Source organism: Aspergillus steynii (genome assembly GCF_002849105.1).
Source record: "Aspergillus steynii IBT 23096 chromosome Unknown P170scaffold_1, whole genome shotgun sequence".
NCBI classification, from domain to species: Eukaryota; Fungi; Ascomycota; class Eurotiomycetes; order Eurotiales; family Aspergillaceae; genus Aspergillus; species Aspergillus steynii.
In genome coordinates, this window is record NW_020194398.1 from 4636681 (window position 1) to 4662740 (window position 26060).

At 55.4% G+C, this 26060-nt stretch overlaps 8 protein-coding genes across 8 annotated transcripts; 4 read left to right on the forward strand and 4 right to left on the reverse strand.

Moving 5' to 3' along the window:
* Positions 1–80: 80 nt before the first annotated feature.
* P170DRAFT_461118 (heme-dependent oxidative N-demethylase family protein) lies at positions 81–1479 on the forward strand (the record flags this gene model as incomplete). Its single annotated transcript, XM_024852002.1, has 5 exons — positions 81–182; positions 240–378; positions 445–998; positions 1096–1191; positions 1237–1479. 5 exons carry the CDS (start codon positions 81–83, stop codon positions 1477–1479), a joined length of 1134 nt encoding a protein of 377 aa, XP_024710504.1.
* Positions 1480–1595: 116 nt separating this feature from the next.
* On the reverse strand, positions 1596–2735 carry P170DRAFT_432735 (Eukaryotic translation initiation factor eIF-5A). The gene is made up of 3 exons (XM_024848327.1): positions 2193–2735; positions 1982–2114; positions 1596–1929 (listed from the first exon to the last, which is right to left on the reverse strand). The coding sequence occupies exons 1-3, from the start codon at positions 2406–2408 to the stop codon at positions 1865–1867; spliced, it is 414 nt and encodes a 137-aa protein (XP_024710505.1). The 5' UTR covers positions 2409–2735; the 3' UTR covers positions 1596–1864.
* Positions 2736–3076: 341 nt separating this feature from the next.
* P170DRAFT_399161 (Vps52-domain-containing protein) lies at positions 3077–7107 on the forward strand (the record flags this gene model as incomplete). Its single annotated transcript, XM_024846269.1, has 6 exons — positions 3077–3955; positions 4013–5089; positions 5155–5214; positions 5514–5591; positions 5704–5826; positions 5978–7107. 6 exons carry the CDS (start codon positions 3077–3079, stop codon positions 6962–6964), a joined length of 3204 nt encoding a protein of 1067 aa, XP_024710506.1. The 3' UTR covers positions 6965–7107.
* A 311-nt stretch (positions 7108–7418) lies between these two features.
* On the forward strand, positions 7419–8178 carry P170DRAFT_432738 (uncharacterized protein). Its single transcript, XM_024848328.1, has one exon. The coding sequence runs from the start codon at positions 7442–7444 to the stop codon at positions 8078–8080; it is 639 nt and encodes a 212-aa protein (XP_024710507.1). The 5' UTR covers positions 7419–7441; the 3' UTR covers positions 8081–8178.
* A 210-nt stretch (positions 8179–8388) lies between these two features.
* P170DRAFT_399168 (FTFMHR domain-containing protein) lies at positions 8389–11312 on the reverse strand (the record flags this gene model as incomplete). The annotated part of the gene is made up of 6 exons (XM_024846270.1): positions 8389–9427; positions 9479–9603; positions 9656–9706; positions 9948–11040; positions 11116–11170; positions 11237–11312. 6 exons carry the CDS (start codon positions 11310–11312, stop codon positions 8389–8391), a joined length of 2439 nt encoding a protein of 812 aa, XP_024710508.1.
* A 690-nt stretch (positions 11313–12002) lies between these two features.
* On the reverse strand, positions 12003–13799 carry P170DRAFT_347003 (Homogentisate 1,2-dioxygenase; the record flags this gene model as incomplete). The annotated part of the gene is made up of 5 exons (XM_024843603.1): positions 12003–12143; positions 12201–12319; positions 12371–12725; positions 12799–13436; positions 13499–13799. 5 exons carry the CDS (start codon positions 13797–13799, stop codon positions 12003–12005), a joined length of 1554 nt encoding a protein of 517 aa, XP_024710509.1.
* Positions 13800–14264: 465 nt separating this feature from the next.
* On the reverse strand, positions 14265–15950 carry P170DRAFT_432740 (thiolase family protein). Its single transcript, XM_024848329.1, has 4 exons — positions 15675–15950; positions 14976–15610; positions 14504–14905; positions 14265–14403 (listed from the first exon to the last, which is right to left on the reverse strand). The coding sequence occupies exons 1-4, from the start codon at positions 15810–15812 to the stop codon at positions 14364–14366; spliced, it is 1215 nt and encodes a 404-aa protein (XP_024710510.1). The 5' UTR covers positions 15813–15950; the 3' UTR covers positions 14265–14363.
* A 171-nt stretch (positions 15951–16121) lies between these two features.
* On the forward strand, positions 16122–26022 carry P170DRAFT_452672 (succinyl-CoA:3-ketoacid-coenzyme A transferase 1 mitochondrial precursor; the record flags this gene model as incomplete). Its single annotated transcript, XM_024851291.1, has 9 exons — positions 16122–16933; positions 16992–17378; positions 17453–17797; positions 17851–17948; positions 18015–18238; positions 24699–24819; positions 24898–25402; positions 25468–25761; positions 25811–26022. Exons 1-9 carry the CDS (start codon positions 16477–16479, stop codon positions 26020–26022), a joined length of 2643 nt encoding a protein of 880 aa, XP_024710511.1. The 5' UTR covers positions 16122–16476.
* Positions 26023–26060: the final 38 nt, after the last annotated feature.

A 26060-nucleotide genomic window follows, 5' to 3' on the forward strand; every position in this document is an offset into this window, starting at 1 on the left:
AACTCGTCGCCATATAAATCGATCCCTTTCCAGAGGCGACTCGATTCACTCTGTATGTTCCAGCGATCGCTATCAGTATCATGGCTGCAATCATCTTTCTGTTTCTCACATTCTCGGCCGTTTGTGCGTTGTACACAGGGATCGGATGGGCGAGATACTACTACCATCGTCGGTCTTCCAAGGTGTGTTCATCTATATCTTTGCGGCGAATGTGTCGAAGTGCTAATAGTACTCTCTAGGCCAGTGCCTGCCCTCAAGATGAAAAGACCACCCAGTCTCCCCCGACCTTCAAGATCCAACCCTTAACCCCCTTCGACTGGCAAACCACCGAACCAGAGAAACACAGGCCTTACAAGCCCAAATACAACCTCACCATGTGTATGGCCTCCTGACCACTGACATGTCCCTCCAAACAACATCCCAGCAACTCATCCGTCTTTCTAGCAATCGAAAAAACCACCCTCTCGGACCTCCTCGCCATCGACAACACCTACCTCGACCGAATCACCCTCCGTCGCCAGATCATGGCCGACCACGAAGAAACCGTGCTCGCTGCCAACGACGCCTCTCTGCCCGCCATCCAGGAACTGTATACCTGGATGGTCGGCACGTATCTTCCTACCCGATATCCGGACCTCTTCGTCCTCGTCTCCAGTCCTTCCACCTCACTCCACCACCCCTCCCTCTACAACAAAGTCACGGACGAATCCTACCCCGTGGCCCTGGACTCCTCGACCTCGGGAGTCGAGATCCTTCGCACGCTAGGCGGACTTGTCGAAGACGACCTCCTCTTCCTGCTGCCCTCGTCGGACGGCGACGGGTACGCGCTTCAGGCCTTCGTGACCTGCTTCCCGAACGGGTTCGACACGCGCCGCAAGCTGGGCCTGAAGCTGAGAGACATCCACACGCCGGTGCCGGGGTATGCGGAGAAGCTGGCGAAGAGTATGGATCGGTGGTTTGATCGGTTAGAGGTGGGGACGGTGGTGAGGCGGTTCAACGTAAGTCTGGTCTTTCTTTGTTGCTTTTTTTCTTCACTCTTTCCTGAGATATGGTCATGGAGGATAAGGGAGCTGATCTGGTAACAAACACAAATAGTGGACCGTCCAACCGCATGACCGGCTCTTCGCCCCCTCGGGAAACCATCTCTACGAGGGCGACGACGTGCAGCCCATCGAGGCGGAGATTGACCGGGTACGGAATCCCTTCATCCTAGATATATGATGCTCACTAACGTAGAGCGAATGGCAGACCTACGTGCGCACCGAACGACAATTCGTCCACCGTCTCCCCCGCACCAGGGCCGTTCTCTTTTCCTTCAAGACTTATCTCTATCCGATCCGGGATATCAAGGCGGAGGGACTAGGCGAGACGCTGGCGCAGGCGATCGACGGACTGCAGGGGGGGAATGTGCCGGGGATGTACTATTACAAGAGGGCGGCGGTGTGGGGGGATTCGGTGCAGCGGTATTTGCGGTCATAGAGGGTATATTGGTAGTAATGAGACCAGTGGAAGGAAGAAGGCGATGGCAGCTACAGATGAAGTACGAGGCTCATGGAATCATGGAGGATGATAAGCAAGACAGTAGACACGACAACTTTAATCATGGACCACTAATTTTTGATTCGTCAAACTATCGTGAGAGCTAAACTCAGAACTGGTTCTCGGACAAAGCACGCTTTATGCTGCCAACTAAATGCAACTCTCCTGCCGGCTCGGCGCACATCCAAGGCTCACTGAGCAGCCTTGCCGTATGTAGCCCAAAACGTCGCAACACTAGCAAAGCAGACATTAAGACCGGAAAACATTTCAAGGGGAGGCGAACGGAGTTTAGAAGAAAAGGTTCCCATCAAACGGAGCGTTCCGCTTATTTGGGGGCTTCCTTGCACTCAATGGCGGTCTCCTCACCCATGGAGGTCAGGATGATGACGTCTACCGAGATCAGTACGTTGTACTCGGGTGGATTCAATGCAAGGGCACTTACTGCAGTCCTTCTCCTCCTCACGGAACATGCGGATGATCTTCTCACCGGTCTCGTTGTCGGGGACCTTGACGTCGTCCTTGGTGTTGCCGTTGTCGTCCATCAGGGACAGGAAGTCATCGTCAGTGATGTCGATCTAGGGGGTTCGCGTTAGTCTTGATCTGCTCGGCACGAGTCCACCACCCGGGCGGGAGATGGGGAGCGGATCACTCACGAGCTGGTACTCCCGACGGTTGACGTGGGGGACGTCCATGTTGTGGGTGGAGGGAGACAGATCCTCGAGCTTCTTGCCGGTGAAGATGTCGATGGCGACCATGTGGACCTTGGCGTGACCGTGCTTGCCAGTCTTGGAGGTGGACATTTCGACGATCTTGCAGGGACGGCCCTTGATGACAACGTGACCGTTCTTGCGCAGAGCAGAGCACTGCATGGGGTAGGTGCTGGACGCACCAGCGTCAGCGGATTCGAAAGTCTCTTGCTGTTCGAGCGATTCATGTTAGCAGGCAGAACAGGCAGAACAAATGAGAAAAGACGACGCAGAGTTCGATCATATGCATTGCGTGCAGCAACCGCCAGCAGGAAGGGGGGAGAGGGGGGCAGATTCCAGATGCGGGGCTGCAGCACAACACGAGAGCGACAGCGAGGGCAGTTCAAAGGGCGAGAAGAAGGGAAATACATACCACCTCGTCGGCCATGGTGATGGTATTGAAGGGGGGGAATAAGGACAGGAAGGACAAGAAAGAGAGGTAAGGATGGAGATCGAGAAGAGGAGGAGAAGAGGAGAGAAAAATCGGCAGGTCGAGAGACGAAGAAGAACAGGCGAGAAAACCGACAAATCGCTGGCGAAGGAAAAAAAAAAAAAAAAGAAACATTTTTGTTGTGGCGGGGTCGTGCCGCCTAGTCCCGATGCGGTTTAGCGCGGGTGGTTCCCGTGCCGGAATGCGCAGTTGGTCTTTCTGGACGGCCCTAGTGCCTGTCCGGCCCCGTGACCTCACCTGACCTATACTTGTCGTGGTCAACATCCACCTCAACTCCTCGCTCCGGTCATGTCTCCATGATCTCTCTGCTCTAGGTTCTTCTCTTCCCTCCCCTCCCATCATGTGGCTCGACCGCATCTCCGGCCATTCCACCCCCTCCGCCCCCCAGCCCGACAGTCGCAGTAACTCGCCGCTGCCACGACGCTCCTCCTCCCGCCTCTCTCCCTATGCGCAACCCGCCCGCCCGACCTCCTCCAACCGACAAGGCTCCTCCCTCTCCGTCCTCGTGACCCCCAGTGACTCCAATGTGTCGCTGCCAGCCACCGTGCGCGCCGATGGGTCGGTGCTGAGACAGTCCGCTGCAAGGTCCCGTCCCTCCGACGTGGCCGATCCGCTGCAGGTGTTGAGCGGCATTATTGGAAAGCAGAAGGAAAATGCAGTGCAGACAGACAAACTCTCCCCGATCTCCGTATCGACGGACAAACCGTCGCAGCTAGTGGAGAACATCGACTTCAACGGCCTGAGCCTCGAGGACTTCGCCGCCGCCGAATCGGAGCCGCGACGGGCCGGCAGCGACGTCGGCGCGCAGACCATTCGGCAATTCGAACAAGAGCGAGACAAATTCCAGGATCTCCATTCGGCCATCACGGGATGTGACGACGTGTCCAAATCGGTGGAGTTGTATCTGAGTGACTTCCAGACCGAACTCGGCGCCGTCTCGGCGGAGATCGAGACCCTGCAGACCCGCTCCGTGCAGCTGAACGCCATGCTGGAGAATCGGCGCAACGTGGAGCAGCTGCTGGGGCCGGCGGTGGAGGAAATTAGCATTTCGCCGCGGACGGTTCGGGTGATTGCGGAAGGTCCCATTGATGATAGCTGGGTAAAGGCCTTGAACGAGATCGAGACGCGAACGGCGAGCATCGAGGCTCGGGTTTCCAGCTCGACTACCACTGCATCTATTGACGATGTCCGTCCGCTTCTGGAGGACATCAAGAAGAAGGTTCGACTCCCTCCCTGAGGATCTCGAGAGAACTGATGGCGCTAACAAACCCTACAGGCGGTGGAGAGGATCCGTGATTACTTGGTCTCGCAGATCCGAGCGCTGCGGTCGCCGAATATCAACGCCCAGATCATCCAGCAGCAGCGGCTCGTCCGGTTTAAGGACCTGTACAGCTACATGTCGAGAGCGCACCCGACGCTGACGGGCGAAATCACCCAGGCCTACGTCAACACCATGCGATGGTACTATCTGTCACATTTCACGCGCTACCTGCAGGCCCTGGAGAAGATCAAAGTGTATCCCAGTGATCGGAACGAGGTCCTGGGCGGAGATGCGACGCAAAAAGCAGGCAACATGGTCACCGGCAGCCGGGCTGGCGCGGCGGCGCACGATCCGTTCTCGCTGGGACGAAGGATCGACATTCTTCGCACCGGCAACCAAATGGCCATGTCGTCGTACCTGGCGGAGGAGGACAATTCCTTCCACGGCATCGAAGTGCCGTTCCGGAATTTCAACCTGGCGCTGGTGGACAACGTGTCCGCCGAGTACTCGTTCATGACGGAGATGTTCTCGTCCCTGTCGTTCCACCAGATCTCGCGCAAGGCCGTGGAGATCTTCGAACCGGTCTTCGCTCTGGGACAGACGCTGACGAAGCAGCTCATCGACAACACGACCGACTCGCTCGGCGTCCTGATCTGCGTGCGGCTGAACCAGCACGCCGCCTTCGAGCTGCAACGCCGCAAGGTGCCCGTGGCCGACGCCTACGTCAACGGCACGAACATGCGCCTGTGGCCGCGGTTCCAGGTGATCATGGACATCCAGTGCGAGTCGCTGCGCCGGGTCGGATCGAACACGGGACGCAGCGCGGTGTCGGCGCTGTCCCTGGCGGGCGGCGACGATCTGAACCAGTCGGCGGCGCCGCATTTCCTGACGCAGCGGTTCGGGCAACTGCTGCACGGCATCCTCGTCCTCAGCAGCGAGGCCGGCGACGACGAGCCGGTGGCCAACAGTCTGGCGCGACTGCGCGGCGAGTTCGACGCGCTGCTGGCCAAGCTGAGTCGCATCGGCGGCGATGCCAAACGACGCGAACGGTTCCTCTTCAACAACTACTCCTTGATTTTGACCATTATTAGTGTAAGTGCCTCCTTGCCATTGGATTCTCTTGACGGAGGGTTTGCAGCTAATGTGCCAATGAACAGGATACCCAAGGCAAATTAGCGACTGAACAGCGACAGCATCTGGAGGAGATGCTGAAGAGCGTGGGCAAGCGCGGGTGATGACGATCCACGAGCGTAGATCCTGTAAATAGAATAATCCCTACCTATATACCGTAATGCATCCATCTCATACCCACGATTCCATTCAGAGAAATCCGCAGTAGAAAGAAGGTCGGCCAAGTCGGCGATCGGCAGCAACCCCGAAGACAGACCCACTCCAGCAATCACCTCATCGTCCATCCTTCTTTGCCATGGCCCCATGCCACAACCGTCCCTGGATCGATCAACTCAATTGAATTCGCCCGATCAAAATGCCCCTGTCGTCGCGTGCAGGCCTCCAGTCCCTTCGCCGGGCGCGACAGTTCCAAGCGCGCTCGTTCTCGAGCTCCCGCGCCGCTCGGGCCGACGTGACCCATGCGGTATGTTCTTCTGTGTTGTTGCTGTGGATGGATTTGACATGTAGTCTGCATTGAATTGAAATGAATATGAGGCGAGATTTGATGGAACAGATGGGCTAATGATGAAATATAGGTCATCGGTGCCGGTGTCGTCGGACTTGCTGTCGCCAGGCAGTTGGCGGCCAAGGGAGGCTCGACCATCTTGTTGGAGAGGAACGATGGACCGGGCATGGAGACGAGTAGTCGCAATTCAGAGGTATCTCTCTCTCTCTTTCTCTATTTGTTTTTGTCGTGTCATGAGGATACATTCCCCCTGTGTCACCGCTATGTCATATGGACTGTTCTCTATACGAGCCTACGCCTCGTCTACAACCACTTCCTGAATAGACAATGTTAACACGCCCCAGGTCATCCACGCCGGTCTCTACTACGGCACGGACACGCTCAAAACCAACCTCTGCATCCGCGGGAAACAAATGCTCTACGAGCTCTGCGCAGAGAAGGGCATCCCGCACCGCAACACGAAGAAGTGGATTGTCGCGCAGACGCCCGAGCAATGGGCCGCCACGCTCAAGGTGCACGAGCACGCGCAGAACATCGGCGTGCCGACGCGCATCCTCACGACCGAGGAGGCCTCGCGACGGGAGCCGGCCGTGCAGGCGCGCGCAGGCATCGTGGAGAGCCCGACGACGGGCATCGTCGACAGCCACTCGCTGATGGTGTACCTGCAGGGGGCGTTCGAGGAGAAGGGCGGCGACTGCGCGTTCCGCACGAACGTCACGGCGCTGGAGAAGTTACCTGACGGCCAGGGGTTCCGGATCACGGCGCGCGACGCTGACGGCGAGGAGACCAGCATCACGGCGGAGACGGTCATCAACAGCGCCGGCAACTACGCCTGCATGATCAACAACATGCTGCTGCCGGCGGAGCGCCACCGCACGCCGTACTACGCCAAGGGCACGTACTTCTCCTACGGCGCCTCCAGGCCCACCACCAGCGTGTTGGTGTACCCGGCGACGCTGCCGGGCCACGGCGGCCTCGGCACGCATCTGACGCTGGACATGGGCGGGCGCATCCGATTCGGCCCGGACGTGGAATGGGTGGACGACGCCAACGACCTGAAGCCCAGCGCGGCGCGCCTGCAGCAGGCGCTGGCCGAGATCCGGGCGTATCTGCCCGCCGTCGATCCGGAGGCGATCAGTCTGGACTACTGTGGGATTCGACCGAAGCTGGGCCGTGGCGGGGCCGTGAACACGGGCAAAGGGTTCCAGGACTTTGTGATCCAGAAGGAGGACGGATTCCCGGGGTTTGTGAATCTGTTGGGCATCGAGAGTCCCGGGTTGACGAGTTCATTGGCGATTGCGGAGCGAGTGGAGGGATTGCTGTACGGTTGAGCCTGTCATGTTTCCCATACCCAGGCCATGGCGAAAAGCCACTGGCCCGTACATATTAGACTCTCGCCCATATGATTGTGTGTTCGCAGACAAAGAGCTGATGTGTCGTCGAGCAAAGTCCAGACAGCCAGACCCACGTAGAGAAGCTTATTTAGCAGCCAAGTCGATGCCAATTCGCCATCCGGGGTTCTACCCTGAGGTCCCTGACGTCAAGACTCTGCGTGGTTTTCCAGACAAACCAAGAAGTGGATGGCGAAAGAAGTGAAAGTCCGGACGATCAGGAAGTCTCGAGAGCCTCGACTGGCGGTTTGTGTGGTTTGCTCGCTTTGCCTGCTTTGCGCGGTTTGCTTTGTCTGTCCACCACGTGCCACTCGCCACTCTCATATACTCCTGCTCTCTCTCTATATCATAAAATCCCAATCCTTGACATTCTTACATCCCACTACCCCTCGCTCTCCATCCATCAATCCACCCATCATGCCCGATCTCAAATCCTACTACCACGACTTCCCCCAACGACGCACTCCGCAATCCCCACGCCCCAAATCCCGCGCCCAAAACCTCGCCTCCACCACCACCACCAAGTCCCGGTCTCGCTCCCAATCGCCCGCCGCCTCCTACAACCGCTGCTGGGACTGGATCGTCGTCGGCGGCAACTGCCACTACGCCAAGAACCGCGCCTCGTTCCGCACCTACCGCCGCGCGCCGGGCAAGATCGGCGGCAACAAGGTGCTGGGCGTCGGCACCGTCGAGCTGCAGGTCCGACGGGGCTCCGGCGACGAGCGCACCAACACCCTGGTCCTGCAGGATGTGCTGCACCTGCCGAACGCGCGCTGCAACGGGCTGAGCGTCTCCAAGTATCGCGAGGCGAATCCGCTGTCCGCCGTGGAGACCGAGAAGGAGCATTTCCAGGCGACGAGCGACGTCGATGGCGAGCCGCTGTGGTGTGCCGATGAGTACTGTGGACTGTCGAGAGTGGTGCTGGCGGGGAGTCCCAAGGGGCAGTCGTATCTGCGGGATGGGCAGGTGTATATGCTGAGCGTGATTGCGTCGTCGGATGAGCTGGATAGATTGAGTAGGAAGTTGAGAGATTCGGACTGGACGGTTCATTCATGATATTCATGATGTCTAGAGGCGTTGGTGGTTTCTTGCTGTGCTTTTCAAAAGATACGATGTCATGCTTGGATGGGTGTTCACGAATAATATAGATGACCTTGTGAGATTATCGTAAAATATACATACCAGTCATGTCCAATGCTCATTTCCATATTCTAGCCAACTGTACGCGCCAGTGCAGACCAGACCGTCGTTAATATACATGTATACAAATCTCCGTTTATTAATTCGCACCCAGCCCGCTGGGCGTATATTCAATGGTTGCCGAAGGTCCTGTCGCCAGGACTAATCACGGCAGCTTTGTTCGCTCAGTCCACGTCCATAAGCACGTCACTCATGATGTGGAGAACATACGAGAATTTGCGGACACTCCATTTCCCGGCATCTTTGAGCAGCCCCGCGTAGTCCAGGAGAATCCGTCGTGCAGACTGATATCCTCCCTGGAACGGTACGCCACGGAGGTACACAACGCCGCCATTCCGAATGAAGTTCACTGCCGGGTTGTCCGACGGCGCAAACGACTGGCTGCCGCGCGGTTCCATGAAGCTAGTAAATCCTTCGGTCCCCACGGCCTGCCAGTCAACGTCGTCGAGGAGTTCGATGTAGCTGCCCCGTCTCTGTCCTTCGGTGTTGGGTACCATAAATTCGTAAAGCCCCAGGACAAGAGCGGCGGAGAACAGCGAGAAGACGGAGTGGAACATGGTATGGTCCGAGGCTTTCCTATTTATCATGGCCTTGTAGATCTGGGCAGCATGTAGGCATGCTCTGCGGGCGGCAGGCGTTTGCGACCACGCCGCAATGTCCTCGAGTGCTTTCTCTGCCGGCACGGGACCCGCTCGTCCCGCCGCCAGGTCGAAAATCTGCGTATCAGCTGTGAGCGTCATGCACATGTTGTGCCACATGACAGCGGCGTTGGGGTTCAGATGAGAGAGAGCATCGCTGTATCTGCTGGCAATTTGCAGTTGGAGAGACGGTAGGCAGCGCGCGCGACCATCCATGGCGTACGTATGGCAAGGCGCAAAGGGATAGCTTGCTCGGTTGGATAACAACCGATGATAGGCTTCTGACAGCCGCAACTGAACCATCGCCAAAACCGAGTGCACGGAGAAATCATCGACGGGACTATCGAGCACCGCAATTTCGACGTTTTCCGAAGGGGCCACCACGGTGGGCATCAGGATCCGTCTTCCGCTTCGGATTAGATGCGTCCACCCTGCGGAGGTGTTGGCCTGGAATAGACTCTCGTTGCAAGGTAATATAATTTGGATGGCATCAGGGACAATGATGGGGCTCATAGACAGAAATGACGAGTACCAGGAGTCCAAGAGTAGAAGACCAGAGATTAATCTGTTCGGTTCAGCACGTAATGACAATTCAGCCAGGTCAAGAAAAACTTACCGCTTGACTGATTCTATTTTACTCCAAGTTTTCCATCGTATATCAACATCCGGGCTACTTTCAAAGAAACTAGAGTCGAGTATTTGGCCTTCGGTTGCGGTAAACAGCCCGTGTCGTTGCGCAATCTATCCCCCTGCGTTAGTCGCGAGTTAAAGGAGGACCACTGGCTCCACTTACCGAAATCAGACTAATATAGAGCATCTGGCTCTTCTCCAGGTGCTCCTTTTCCTGCGAATCAATCAGGCTATGTATCATGGAAATGGGAAGTAGAAAATCGTACCCCTGTCATGGCGGCGAGGTTGAGAAAGAGAAATGCGGCCGCGAATGTCGACATGGTATTCGCCGAGCTCTCGGTGCCCAATGAGCATTTGGCCAGCTCCGCTGTGATTTTCTCGAGTACAAACTAGTACGCCATATCATGAGTGGCCCGCAGTAAAACCAATGGGTGGGTAGTTCGATCGAAACTTACGGAGTAATTCTTGGAGACGAAGTCAGTGGTCCCTTTCGTCCCAAGCATTATCATACCGATCAAGCACATCGAATACAGCACCGATGGATTCGTGTTCTTAGCGGAAAACGTGGGAACGTGAATAAACGGAACCAGGGGATGGAAGTTTCGAAAATACAGGTCAAGGGCCATATCAAGTACTTCGGCAGGGGGGAAGTTAGGCAGAGTGACCAGTGCGCCAGAAGCATTGGGGGGATATGCCATGTGCTCTGGTAAGCGTGCGTGTGGGTTGGCGAATCGGGCGTATCCAAATATAGCCTGTAGATGCTGCCGACACTCTTCATCTAGGCCGTGCCTTGATCCTTGGTAAACACCAGACGAACAGTTGGCTGACATGCCGGGATGCAATGCGAAAACATTATCTAGGTCGATGCTCGCTACCTCCTGCCAGAGATTATTGATCAGGCGTCCGTTATGATTCGAAGGCGCAACCCAATACTTTTGGACTTTGGCGAACCGCTCACTCGGGATGGTACTCCCGGATTTAGGCGTGCCGACGCTGTCCGCAGAGGGTCTCGCTTGTCGGTCTGAAAAGGCTCCGTGACTCTCCCCAAGCATCCCGAATCCCGAATCGGGCATCAGATTTATCGAGCCATTGTGCGAGCCCGCATCGACTCGCGGTTCAAGCCAAAACTGCATCATGTCATTTGGCGTGTCGAACATAGGCGCTCTGTAGGCCGGCGTGTCCGCCGTAGCCGGGACCTCGTTCCACCCGAAGTATGCCGCTTGTTGGTCATCGATCATCATGGGGTTGACTTGGGGCTCGGTGCGTGCGTGATGCGTTGAAACGTTTGCTAGGAAATCTAGAGACGATGGCGGGAGACCGGTCGCGGAGGGGAGAGGCATGTCACGAGGCGTCACCGAAAGAGGCTGCACCATATCGACTGTTTCGGCGCCGGCTCCTGGAAGATATTGCTGACCTTCGACGGGGAGAGCAGACGGTCGACGAGTCGAGGCTTGGTCGGATGTGGCCGCGGGCTGTCCATTCTTGACTCCGTTGGATGCGGTTGCGGCCGCACCATTGTGTCCTTTCGCATGTCGACTCAACACATCACTGCGATCAGAAGCATATTAGATCCCCACACAAATGAAGCGCAATTATACCATCCGACGGGGCCATATTACACACCTTCGCGAAAATCGTTTGTGGCAGACGTTACATTCATAAGGTTTCTCCTTAGTGTCTGCGGGCAGTCAGCACGATTCGAAAGAAGCCTCCAGACAGCAAATATCGGGAATAATTGACTGACGTGACCGTTCATGGCGTTTGAAATGCTCTGTTTTCTTGAATCGCCGGTCACAGATGGTACACTTTCTCATGACCATGATGCAACGCGCCAGAGGGCGAGAAATACGAAAGACCGGGGAGACCGGGACCACGGAGCATGACACCCAGTGGACACGGAGGGCAGAGGGAGAAGAAGCCAGGAAGAAAGAGCAGGAAACAAGAAAAGGAGTTGTCGCAGTGAATCCGTTGGCGCAGAATGAGGGGAGGCTCCCACGACCAGACGGATTGGGTAAGGAGGAGAACTAGAAGCTGATCCACCGCCTGCAGAATGGGGACTCGCCGGGCGTATCCGTAATACGGTATTGTGGCCCTCGTGATTCGCCGGTCAACAGATGCTGGAGATAGGTACCAGGGAGTATAGGTAAACAACTACTACTACTCTGTAGACTCGAGGGATCTGAAAATGAATCTGATTCATGATTATTACCCTAGTTACCCCCACGGGGTTCAACGTGACGCGCTCTCCGCGCCACCCTGGCACTAATGGCCCAAATGCATCCTATTCGGCCATTTTCCTGCGCGATGAACGCTTTCTCCATCGCCGCTGCAAAAGCCGGGGGCCATGCGGCTGACTCAGCTCACGCGGGGCTTCGGCAGTTGCGAGCCTTCCAGTGCCGGCTCCTTCCGGCCATCACAATTCTCCGTGGTATCATTCGCTATCCAAGTGCCTTTCTCCATACATTATTGTGTCCTATATACAGACTGTGGACCGCCCAAGATGGGACTTTTTATGCCGACTTTTGACCGCCGACGAGCTGCGCCAATTTGCTATCGTCGTAATATGCCTCCAGACGCTCCTTCCGGGCTTCCTTGTCCGCCTTGACTTGGCGAAGAATCTCCTGGATGTTGGGGTACGAGGAAAATTTATCCTGCAAATAACATATTAGCGAGCGGCTTTCCTACCGTCAAATTCCAGTAAAACTCACCGGAAGAGCATCCCAGACTTTAGGGTCGGTACCCTGATCCTTGAAGGTCCCACATCCACTCCGAGCGTATTCCGTGAACAAGAACGACCGGCTGCTCTCCACCATGATCGTCATTTGATCTGCGGTCCGTTAGCGAGGGTTTCGGCAGATCAGGTTTGGTCCTCACTCACTCTCAAGGATCTTCCGAGGCTCGTTGACCTGGTTGCGCATCTCATACACGTAGTCCTCGCTGAAATTGCCGTGCGGTGTATGGCTGATCTCGACGCTGCCGCCACCGGGCAAGAATTCATCGGACCGACCCAGTCCATTGCCGTATAGAGAAGCCAAGAACTCCGTGGCCGAGTTGCGGTGGAAGTATGGGAGGCGGAAGGTGTTGGTCGCGACGTCCCAGCGAGGTCCGAACCACAGGAAGTCCGCCAGCGGAGTATTGGGGTCGCGCGAGGGAGCCGTCAGCACGCAGTTCACCGAGGGATCGGTGTGGTCGATTGATGTCGCGTTCTGAGAGGAGAATTTGGTCAAGTCGTACTGCGCCATGATTGATTGATTGATTAGCCACGGCTCCTATGCCAAAAGGCAGGACTAGGTCAACGCTCCATACCTTGTAGGGAACAACGTTCCCATGCCATGCAACGAGGTCGAAGGGGCTGTGGTCTTGTTCAATGGCATTGTAAAGACCGTTGGCCTTGTTGACGATGGACCAATCTGCATGGAGAATCTCGTCGATATGAGCCACCGGGTGGAGGAAATCCCGGGGGTTGGCTAGGCCGTGGCCACCGATAGGACCTAGATCCGGCAGCTCCCATCGTGAACCCCAAACCTCGGTGATGTATCCACGAGCAACCTTGTGTCCGCGGCCGAGTCGGATGGCGAAACGAACGCCCCGAGGAATGACACAGATCTCTCCGGGCTGCAGGAACAGCATTCCCATCTCGGTCTGGATATCCAGGTTCCCGAGCTGCGCGACGATGAGGAAGTCGCCGTCGGTGTTGCAAAACGCCCGCCGGTCCATGTCCGCGTTGATCATGAACACGTACAGAGCGATCCCCTCGCGTAGGTTGGGGTCCCCGCTGCCGCCCAAAGTGTGAAGACCGTCCACGAAATCGATTCTTTCGTCCTCCTTGGGCAGCGGAAATGGGGCCCATTCGCCCTGCTCGGCCAGCGTTGCAACCTTAGGGTTTAGAGATAAGAAGCAGTTCTCGATGTCTGCCTTGTGCTTGATGTTGGCTCGGTACCCATCTGCGGACGGTTAGCCTCTCTGTCCTATGACACAGACCGGATGAAGCGGGAAAATATCATACTGTGAGCAGCAGCTGGCCGAACACGGTACATATAGGTGCTGAAGTTGGCATGGCGGGGGGCTGCAAAGGCCGAGTAGGTGATGCCCTCTGTATACAGACCGAACCGAGGCTCTTGGGGATTGTTCTGGCCAGCAGGCAACGTCCCCGGGATCACTTCAGACTGATGTCGGTTACCAAATCCCGCCAGGTACTCGTAGGGATCATTGTCTCTCGTCGGTTTGCGGGTCATAGTATCCGTATAGTGGAAGACCTTTTGCATGTCCTTGATCGGGACTCTTTCCTTGATCGGAGGCGCCGGCATGGTGACGGTGTTCCTGGTGTTCACCAATTGCTTCTGTCCAGATAGCTTTATGCTGCTTGGAAAAAGTACGCCACAGATCCAGTCTTTCTTAAAAGACAAATTTTCAGTGACCATGGCCCCTCTGTTCTGCATGTGGAGAAATACATTTTCAATGATGAGGACATCGACCCACATGGCGGTCGTGATATCCGATAGCCCGCTGCATTGGGAGTGTGGTGTCTTGCGGGGCCTCGTGGCTCATGTGGAGCAGGCTTTTGCTTCCCTGCATGATTGACCGGAGATTTGATGCGTTTCCTGGGTTTCTTTGTGTTCCTGTGGTCGACCAACGTCATCTGATAGGGCTTTTTGTAAAGCAAACAGCGCGACAGGCGATCTAATGCAGCCAAGAAAAGGGTTCCCTCCCACTATAATGTGGGGAAACAAAGCCCGAGTATCTAGAAATCCATTAGATCATAATTCATAAAAGTGCTGTTGTGCATCAAACAGACGTACAAGTTTAGCATTGATCATGAAATACTACGACGCCACGTAAAATATTACTACCGAAAAAATCCCGAGATAAAATCACTCCCTGATGAACAGCGCTGCCACTCCCATTCCGGTACTAGATTCCCCAGCCCAGTTAGCCAAGAATGTCTCAACACTCGACGAGACAGATAAAATTAAATAAAAATTCAGATTCAAACAGACAAAGGGAGGCTTACCTCGCACACATGCTCACCACGCCCACCTCCTGCTCCCTTCTCGTCAATTCGGCCAACAGGGTTGCTGTCTGTCGGGCTCCCGTCGCTCCGATCGGGTGCCCCAGAGCGATTGCGCCGCCATTGGGATTGACCTTGTCAAGGTCCAGTCCTAATTCGCGCACGCAGTGAATCGTCTGACTGGCAAATGCCTCGTTCAGTTCCCACACGGCGACATCACTTTTCTGGATTCCTGTATAGCGGTACAGGCTCTCAATGGCAGCGATAGGCGCGATTCCCATCTCGTCGGGGGCGCAGCCAGCCACCTGAGTCCCTGCGAATCGGGCGATGGGCCGGAGACCATGGGCGTCGGCCCACGAGCGACGAGCGAGGATGGTGGCGGAGGCACCGTCGGAAATTTGGGATCTAGACATCAATAGTTAATGAACCTGCCAATTCCAACGGGGAAAACGACAGTCAAAAAATGGTTGCATACGAATTTCCCGCTGTGCTCGCCCCATTCTCCAGGACTGGCTTCAAGCCCGCCAGCTTCTCAACCGTCACCCTCTTCCTGATCCCCTCGTCCTGCTCGACCACGCAAGCCGTCTCCTCTCCCGTCTCCGTATCAACCTGGCGCGTCAGAACCGGCGCAATTTCATGCTCGAAACGGCCCGATGCCTGCGCCTCCGCGGCCCGTCGCTGACTCTCGGCCGCATACTCGTCCTGCTCGCGCCGACCGATGCCGTAGCGCGACGCAACATTCTCCGACGTCTTCAACATGGGCAGCAGACAGTCGCGAGCATCTTTCACGGCCGAGTCCTTCAGGGTCGGCGATACGTCGACGGGGATGCCGCGCGTGGTATAGTTGCGCGTCATGCTCTCCACGCCACCGGCCAGCGCCACGTCGATCTGTCCGACCAGAATGGCATGCGACATGTGCGTGATGGCCTGCAGGCTACTGGAGCATTGACGATTCAGGGTGTGGAAGGTGGTGGAGTTGGGGAATCCAGCGGCATTCAGAGCCATGCGACCTGTCTTCGCGAAACCGAGCTCGGCCAGAACGTTGCCGATCAGGGCATCGTTGACATGGTGCGGTTGGATGTCTGCGCGTTGAACGGCCGATTGCATTATCTAGTTCCAGCGACATGGTTAGATTGGGATAGTGAGCGGAGGGCTACGAGGGGACAAGCTGTACGGGCATCAGGATCTCCTCCGGGTAGCAGTCCTTGTAGGCGCCCTTGTAGGCGCGGGCGATGGGACTGCGCACGGAGGAGAGCACGACGACATCGTTGGGGGACTTGGCGAACACCTCACGGGCGGTTCTCCGCAGCATGATGAACGATAGGGAGTTCTCAGAGCTGGGAAGACATCAGTCTCTGAAGTATATGGTACTCCCCAGAGGGTGGGGCAGTGACATCAGGTCGTCAGGAATGCCCGGAGGATCAGGCATGCGGGGAGAACTACTACGCAGTGCAGGTAGTTAGTAGTGGTGCCTTGGTAACGAGGCCAGAAACCCCGTAAAATACCCCGGAAAGGCCCCACCGTTGAGCCACCGTTCACTGCCGACGCGACTCCCGTCGGAATCGTAAATTACGCTCGCTCCCGATGTCTTCGGTATTGATCGCAGACTTCCGCTCTACTCGTCGCTGTTCCCGATTGAACGACCTGAGAAATTGTCCTGCTTGTTCCTTTGCATTTCCGATATAACAGACTGTCATGGCCATCGTCCTCAGGCCCAGACTTTGCCTGCGTCCGGCAGTCAGGATGAATCCTCCCCCGACCAGCCTGTGGAGTCGGCTTCGGAAGGCGGCAAAAAGCTACGGACGGCGGATAATCGCTTTGTCGGCTGCCACGGTCGCTAGCCGATCGGAGAGCTTCTGGGGAAGCTACCATACCTTTTAATATGTAGCCCTTCTGCCTTTTCGAATTGTCTTTTTTTTTTCTCTTTTTCCCCTCATTCACTTCCCCAATTGAGTCATTCTCCAAGGTCGCTCAGCATGGCGCGGCCTTTCCCTGCGGTGTTCCGCCCCGTCTGGCGGCGGAACTTCTGCGTCTCAACCCCCAAACGAGCCATTGACAAGCTATGCGACTCGGCCCCGGAGGCCATCAAGGAGATGAAGGGCTCCTCCACCGTGCTGGTCGGAGGTTTCGGCTTCTCCGGCGTGCCCAACACCCTGATCGATGCCGTGCGCGACCGGCCCGACATCACCGACTTGACCGTCGTCTCGAACAACGCCGGCATGCCCGGCGCCGGTCTGGGCCAGCTGCTGGAAACCAAGCAGATCAGTAAAATGATCGCTTCGTTCATTGGTGAAAACAAAGTCTTTGAGAAAATGTATCTGACTGGTGATTTGGCTCTCGAATTGACCCCCCAGGGCAGCATTGCTGAGAAATGCGCTGCCGGGGCGGCTGGTGTCCCTGCTTTCTATACTCCCGCGGCTTATGGAACTATCGGTGGGTTGACCCTATGGCGATGGGGCTTGGATCTGTGCAAGGCTGACCGGTACGACAGTACAAACTGGTGAACTCCCCGTTCGGTATAACAAGGACGGCTCGGTGGCGGAAACCTCCAAGCCCAAGGAAACGCGCGAATTCAACGGCAAGAACTACCTCCTGGAAGAATCGATTTTCGGCGACTACGCTCTGGTCAAGGCCCATAAGGCCGACAAGCTGGGTAACTGTCAGTTCCGCAAGGCCATGAACAACTTCAACGAGGCCATGGGCAAGAACGCCAAGTACACCATCGTCGAGGCGGACCACATCGTCGAGGTCGGCGAGATTGCCCCCGAGGACATCCACCTGCAGAGCATCTACGTGAACAAAGTCATCCAGAGTCTCGGCGAGAAGCAGATCGAGAAGCTCACTTTCGCCAAGGACCCCAGTGAAATGCTCAAGGCCGGTAAGTAGCGCTCCACCCGCCGTCATCGCAATGTCCAATGCGCACGGGGCTGACACTCGTTTCCTGGCGTTTAGGATCCGGCGAGGCCACCGCCCGTCGCGAACGTATCGTCAAGCGTGCCGCCAAGGAATTCCAGGATGGCATGTATGTCAACCTCGGAATCGGAATGCCCCTGATTGCTCCTTCGTACCTGCCCGAGGGCGTGGAGGTCGTCCTCCAGGCCGAGAACGGTATCCTGGGTCTGGGCGGTTACCCCCAGCCCGGCGAGGAGGACCCCGACCTGATCAACCCCGGTAAGGAGACCGTGACTTTGGGTCGTGGAGCTTCTCTGTTCGGTTCCCACGAGAGCTTCGGTATGATTCGCGCGGGACGCATTGATCTCACGATGCTTGGCGCTCTGCAAGTGAGCCAGTACGGCGGTATGTGATGGCCATCACCCTTGAGGAACAAGACCTTGCTAATCACCTTATAGATCTTGCCAACTTCATGCTTCCCGGTAAGGTCAAGGGTGTCGGTGGTGCCATGGACCTGGTTGCCAACCCCGAAAAGACCAAGGTTGTGGTTACTATGGTAAGTGGAAGACTAAACGGCTGGTGCGACGTCGCTTTAGATCCATGACGTACTAACGATGAGTAGGAACACGTCGACAAGAAGGGCAACTCTAAGATCCTGCCCGAGTGCAGCTTCCCTCTGACTGGCCCCCGCTGCGTGTGGAAGATCATCACGGATCTGGCCGTGTTCAACGTCAGTCCCACCGAGGGTCTGACTCTGGCCGAGCACGCCGAGGGTGTCTCAGTGGACGAGATCCGCAGCAAGACCGCTGCTCCTTTCAAGGTGGCGGATGACCTGAAGCCCATGTTGTAATGTCTTACTTAGATATCTGTATATAGATTGGTCAATTGATTTATGGTTTGTTCAACATGATCCTGTTTATAACCTGTTCGCCGTGGGTCTGGACTTCGCCTTGCTGGATCTTGCCGGACTTGAAGTTTCTCGTCCGGCGAATCATTCCCAGGCTGTTCCGCCATCAACATCATTCTCCGTGAAGTATTATTGGCACCTCGTCAATGCTGCCGACACCTCAGGCCTATCTGGCCACGTGATGGCCCCGGTGGGTTTCCCGTTGGTTTTGGTTTTCATTCCCTGATGTCATCTACCGAACAATCTGTCCAACGCGAGACGTTTTATGAATGTCGAGTCCATGCCCCGATGCAGATCGCTTGTCTGGGTTAAACTATGTCAGAAACAAAAGACTCATCATACCGACTAGTCTTTGTATTCCCCTTGCGGCCGGGCATGAGGAACACCTGTCTATCGACTTGCCTTGCGTCACGAATGGCCCATCATAAGGCCCGTTGAGTCCAGGCGAATCCACTTGAAGTATCTTATGAGCCTGATATCCATACCAATAATTCGTTTCCCGACAAAAACCGGTGAAGGCATCTTGACAAAGTATAAGGGCTCCGCTGCTGGTGGATCCATCGAGTGTAGGAAAAGCCAAAAATAGCGCGATTGGCAGGCTGTCAAAACATCATGGGCTTACAACGATGCGAAAGGCACATCATTACTTTGATAGGCACGGCCCGCAGCATGAAGGAAAATACATGACACGAATACCACCATAATCGACGAAGATTTTATGCGATCCACGGGTTTCGACAAAAGATATTGGAGGGCTCGGGGTTTAACCTGATAAAGCACTGTCAGCCACGATCATACGACCTCGGGTCACTTGATATGACAGAATATGATGTGATCCGATTGTGAAGGGTTTTCAATCTGCCCTTTATTCCTGACTATCACTCAAAACTCTGATCCTAATAGCGTTCAGCCACAATAGTCCAATGACCTCAGCCCCTTCATACCCCGGACATGAAAACTTGCATAACACGACTAAGTCTCGAGTTAGCTTGTGGCTCCCTTTTCCCCATTCGGGGAAATGGGGATATTGGGTTTGGCGCACGGTAGTGGTTTAGGAGATGCTGGTTCTTGCATTCAGTGGACTGGTATGTGTCCAGCTTATTCAAGAAACCAGTGACATCAACCCCGGTGACAACTTGGTCATTGAACAATGGGCTTTCAGCTGCAGTGAACCTATATAAATCAGCACAATTCATTTGGGATGTCATTCAACAACTTCGAAGTTCATTCTACTATCGAACAGAGAACTATTACAATCAGCATTTTACTATACCTATTTGTCTTGTCTTCCATCTGCCTTGTATCCCTAATCAGTCCAACCCTCAATATGGACGGTTATCTTTCCAGCCATGCAACGATTAAGCCCGGTGACGTCGCCATCGAAGATTGCTCCCGTTCCATGAGCTATCGTGAGCTCGACACAGAAGTGGGGAAATTGGCATCAGTCCTCAAGGGATTCAGCCTGAAGCCTGAGGAACCCGTCTGTGTCTTGGAAGGCATCGGTTCCAATATGATCATTGCCCAGCTGGCTGTCCTCCGGGCCAGACTGACCTGCGTGCCTATCGACCCATCGACGCCCGGGCTGCGCCTCCTGGATATGCTCCAGGACGTTGGTGCAAAGTATATTCTCACCAATCAGAATGCTCCGGATGGTGAGGATATAACCATTATTCCAATTTCTGGCCGTGAAGCCGAGAATAATGTGGGCTGCTCATCTTCTCGAGACCGGGGAGACGAATTTCGCAGTCATATTCTCTGCACCTCGGGATCCAGCGGCAAGCCAAAGGCCGTACAGATTGCGGAAAGAAGCCTGCTTCATTTAGCAACCAACTCACCATTTACGCCACTTCATCCAAAAGATCGCATGGCGATAATCAACAATCCTGGCTTTGACCTCTCGTTATTCGAAATCTTTGCTCCTCTAGCCGCAGGGGCAACACTCGTTATCGTGCCCCGTGAAGTAGTCACAGATCCGTTCACATTCCGTGAGTTCATTGCGGAAAAGCGCCTTTCCATCATCTTCTTTACTGCGGCACTGTGTACAATCACCGCGCAAGCCTGTCCCGCGGCTTTCGCAAACGTTCGGCACGTTCTTTCGGCCGGTGAAATTGCCAATAAAGCCGCCATGAGAGCTGTTCTGGAGTCTTCTGCTCCACCAGAGAATCTCTGGAATACGTATGGCCCGACTGAGACGACCACTTTTTCAACTGTTCATCGTGTTGATCTCGACGAGCTTAAACATGAAAACATCGCCATTGGGCGGCCAACTGGAGATACCAAGTTGCGACTGGCAGATGAGCATTTCAATGCCATAACTGGGCCTGGCCAAGTGGGTGAGATTCTTCTTGGAGGACCCGGCCTGACCCTGGGATATTTCAGTCGTCCCAAAGAAAATCAAGAACGTTTTGTCACGCTTGATGAGATCCACTACTATCGGACTGGGGACATGGCCAAGTGGCGTGAGGATGATCCCGAGGTGCTTGATTACGTCGGCCGTGTCGATCTTCAGGTTAAACACGGTGGATTCCGTGTGGAGCTGGAGGAAATCCAGCAGACACTTCTTTCGAGCTCCTGGTTGTCCGGAGCTGCCGTTGTGCAGATTCCGCCTAAAGATCTCGGTCATGAGCCTCTCCTCGCGGCATTTGTGATTCCGGTCGTCGCAAATAGCATTCACTCGCGAGATGTCACAATGTATTGTCGAGAGAGACTTCCGGCATACATGGTCCCCCAGGACGTTGTCTTCTGCTCGAAGTTCCCTTTGTCTGAACATGACAAGGTGGATCGGAAGAGTTTAGTCCGGAGATATACTAAACAACGTGAAGAAAAAGACAAATACCAGGAAGGGGAAGGTGCAAAAGATTTACTTACCATTGTGAGAAAGATTTGGTCTGCATTGCTGAGCAAATCCGATCTCAATGACGACGATGACTTCTTTGTTTTAGGGGGCACTTCCCTTCAGTCGGCTGCACTGATCGCTCGATTGAGACAGCAGCTCGGTAAAACCATACCCATGCGATCTTTGCATGAAAATTCTCGTCTCTGTGACTTAGTCAATCATATCGAGGAGTTTGCCGAGGGAGGAAACGCCCCCGATGAGGCAGAGACGTGGGATTACGATGCACGTATTGCGGATTCCTTGGATTCCCTTCCAGAATGGCAAGACAACAGTGAAGGTCGGGTTTTTGTCACAGGTGTGACCGGCTTCGTTGGCGCCCATTTTCTCGGTCGTTTCCTCAGGCTGCCGTGCATCAAGGAAGTCGTTTGTCTGGCTCGTTCCAAGGGCGACTTGAGCCCTACCGACCGAGTTCACAGAGCTCTGCACCGCTATGACCTCTGGGAGGGCTCGGCTAGCCATCTGAAGAAACTGATGGTACTGGAAGGAGACATCAGTCTGGACCATCTCGGCCTAGCAGAGGAAAATTTCACCTGGTTAACAAATTGGGCCAGCACGGTGTTTCACCTCGCAGCCAAAGTAAATTTCTGCGAACCGTATGACTCCCACTTTGACGCCAACGTCCTCGGAACCAAGAACGTGCTTGAAGTCGCATTTTCGGGACGGCGCAAATCCTTCCACTACATGTCCAGCATCGACTGCTGGGGCCCAACGGGGCTAGTCTTTGGAACCCGCAAAGTCCTCGAAGATGGGCCTCTCGAGCCGCATGCTCGAGGTCTGCCGTTCGACATCGGCTACGCCCAGAGCAAGTGGGTTTCCGAGCAGATGGTCCGGCGGGCGCGCTCTCGAGGTCTCCCCACGGCCATCTATAGGCCAGGCTTTGTGGTCGGAGACTCGCGTGACGGATCAGGCAATCCCGATGACTTTTTCGCGCGTTTGATGGTTGGGTCCATCCAGTTGGGTGCTTTCCCCATCCTCCCACATCAGAGGATGGAGTATGTGACCATCGACTATGTCTGCGACGCGACCCTGCATATCGCCTCGCAGAACAAAAATCTCGGGAAGTCATACAGTCTGGTCGCGCCGGACCCCGCCGACTCTGTGAATCTGGAGAAGACGGTAGACGTCATTCGAGGGGCCGGATACCCCGTCGAGCATATCCCATACTGGGAGTGGGTGCAGCGACTGCAAACAACAGCCCTCAAGGAAAACCCGTTGCTTCCGGTCATGCCGCTACTGCAGGAGCCCGTCCTTGGTGGCAGGTCCAGGTTCGAGACGAGCAGGAACACGCCACATTACGACAGTTCGAACACGGTGGCGGCGCTGAAAGATGCGCCTGCAATTGGATACATTCCTTTTAGCTCGGGGATGCTCAACAAATTCTTGGATTATTGGGATCGGAAGGGGTTTTACGAGACGATTGGGATTCGGAATTGACTCTTAGTGGCCACAGCAGGGTTTGTGTATTCCTTATGTGCTTGTGTTCTAGTCTGTTTTTACGCAATACTACAACTCCACTCTTTGAATTCTTCCAGGCAACCTTGTGGGCAGTACATGCTTGGGCGTCTGATGCCCCTCACATCGTCAGCCAGCCTCAATTCTAACAAACCCCTCGTTTGGAGTCTCCAGCCTGCCTCTCTCCGGGTCTCGATCCTCTCCATCGCTACATTCAACCCGTTTTCCCGAGACATGCTGCAATACCACGTCGGGGTATGCCTTGCCATCCGACGCGGCAATTCCAAGCGACCCAATCTGCACGAACATCGCCTCCAATCCATTCCTCGCCTGCCCCGGTTCCTGCAATGTGACATTAAGCTTATGTACGTTTGCGTTCGCAATGATCAACTGATCAGCTCACGTCTGCATGTAAGCTGCAGGAATCCGGCCAGGTTCCGGGCAGTCGTCGGGGTCTAGACTCGCTGCCATCGTACTATTTCTCCAGGGAAGGAGTAAGGGAGGAGTATTTAAGGGCTTCATTACTCGCCTGCAATGCATTAACACACTCTGACCAGGTCAAACTCCTAGCCCCAATCCGAGCAAGCCCAATCAAGTCAGGTTCACAAAGACCATCACCATGCATATCCCCTTCTACTACACCCTCCTCTCCCTCCCCCTGGCTATCCACGCCGCCCCCTACCAGACACGCATCCTGGAAACCGGTACCACCTTTGTGTCTCCAGACCCCTTCGGCCCCTGGCAGATGCTGCCCGGCACGCCGCCCAACCTCGCCTACATCAAGACGACCAACACAGGCACCGGCAAGGTGGAAGTCCACATCGCCTCGGGATCGTCGACCTACCAGACCCGCACGCTCGAGGTCGGCTCGACCTACGTGTCCGAGGACAACGGCACGTGGCAGCTCATCGACACCGACGGCGACGGCAAGCCGGACCTCGTGTACATCAAGACACGGAACACCGGCACCGGACGCGTCGAGGTGCACATCGCCTCGGGGGCGTCCAACTACCAGACGCGCATCGTCGCCACCGGCACGACCTTCTACCCGGAGGACGACGGCGTGTGGCAGCTGGCGGACTTCGACCGCGACGGCAAGCCCGACCTCATCTACATCAAGACGCGCAACACGGGGACCGGCCGCGTCGAGGTGCACGTTGCGTCCGCGGCGTCGAACTACCAGACCCGCGTGCAGGAGGTCGGCACCACCTTCTATCCGGAGGACAACGGCGTCTGGCGCATGGTCGACTTCGACCGCGACGGCCGTCTGGACCTGGTCTATATCAAGAACCGCAACACCGGCACCGGCAAGGTCGAGGTGCATGTGGCGTCCGGCAGCTCGACGTATCAGACCCGCGTGCAGGAGGTCGGCACTACCTTCTATCCTGAGGATAATGGCTTCTGGGAGCTGATTGACTTCAATGGCAATGGGGTGTTGGATTTGGTGTATATCAAGACCAAGCAGACGGGGACGGGGAGGATCGAGGTGCACGTTGCGTCGGGGACTAACTAGTTCCTAGTTATTAGAGAGTTAGTAGTAGTTGAGCAGATGTTCTGCCGTGAATAGTCAATGCCATTCTTGCTCCAAATCCATGAATTCTCCACATGTGGGGGTCCTCCATATCCTCTCCGGCTGCCCGTCGTGGGGCTTCTCCATCTCCATTCTCCAGGCCGAGGTTCACCAGAGACTCAGCAATGACTTTCACTGACATACAATCACTCTACAGCAACGATGAATCGTTTATCGACTGGTCTCAGGACATTTCGACGGATTTCGCCATTGTACAGTCACAGTGGCAATGGCAAGATCAGCAATATCCGTCCATTCGCCAATGTAGCCGCCACCAAGAAGTTGCCCCTTGCCGGGCTGAAGGTGTTAGATATGAGTCGCGTATTGGCTGGGGTATGTGGAATGGTCTCTTGATGTCAAGCTTCTAGGATCCATGCTAATATCTCATCAGCCGTACTGTACTCAGATCCTCGGTGATTTAGGGTATTGGTTTCCCTCCACACCAAAATCGGATGCGAAGACGCTGATATCGTTCAACCAGGGCGGAGATCATCAAGATCGAGCACCCGGTTCGAGGCGACGACACGAGAGCCTGGGGCCCTCCGTACGCGACCTACAAGGATGGCAGGGACGGAGAAGGTGAAAGTGCATATTACCTCTCTGTACGAGAGCCCTATCCTACAATCCTACATGCGTCGGTCCCAATCGCCCAGGGCCAACTGACATATGTATTTCCACAGGTAAACAGAAACAAACGCTCGCTGGGTCTCTCCTTCGCTCACCCGGAGGGCGTCGAGATCCTACACGAACTGGCCCGGCGCTGCGACGTGCTGGTGGAAAACTACCTCCCCAATTCGCTGAAAAAGTATAGCCTCGACTACGAGACTATCCGGCACATTAACCCCCGTCTCATCTATGCCAGTATCACTGGGTACGGCCAGACAGGGCCGTACAGTAACCGGCCCGGTTTCGACGTCATGGTCGAGGCGGAATTCGGCCTGGCGCATCTGACGGGCTCCCGCGACGGGCCTCCCGTCAAGGTGGGAGTCGCCGTGACGGATCTCACGACGGGTTTGTATGCGTGCAACTCCATCATGGCGGCGTTGTTGGCGCGAGGCATCACGGGGGAGGGCCAGCATCTGGACGTGTGTCTGAGTGATTGTCAGGTGGCGACGTTGGCCAATATGGGAAGCTCCGTCTTGATCAGTGGCGAGAAGGATTCGGGGAGATGGGGCACGGCGCATCGTAAGTTGGATGAAACTTATCGGCTGGCTGGGTGAAATAAAAGTTGCTGACCAGTTTGGTGGCAGCGTCCGTTGTCCCCTACCAGAGTTTCAAAACTGCCGACGGCGATATTTTCGTCGGAGGTGCCAATGATCGTCTCTTTGGCATCCTGTGTGAGAAACTCGAGAAACCTGAGTGGAAAGACGACGAGAGGTTCAGCAGCAACAATGAGAGAGTTCGGAACCGGAACATCCTGGAGAGTATGATCGAGGCCGAAACATCCAAGCTCACGACCAAAGAATGGCAGCAAATTTTCGAGGGCAGTGGGCTTCCATTTGCAGTGGTCAACGATGTCCAAGGCACGATGAACCACGAGCACGGTAGGGACCCCTCTGAGTCCGGATTGACATTTGCTAACACAGTGGATAGTCCGCGCTCGAGGCATGGTCCAAACGATCGACCATCCCTCATGTGGGCCCATCAAGGTCATCAGTCCTCCGGTGAAGTATTCCAACGCAGAACCTAGTATCAGAAGCCCTCCGCCTCTTCTAGGGCAGCATACACAGGAGATACTGCGGGAGGTGGTGGGATTCAGCGATTCGCGGATTCAGGAATTGAAAGAAAAGGGCGTGGTTGCATAGCAAAGACCATAACTTACCTCATTCTATAGACGGCCAGC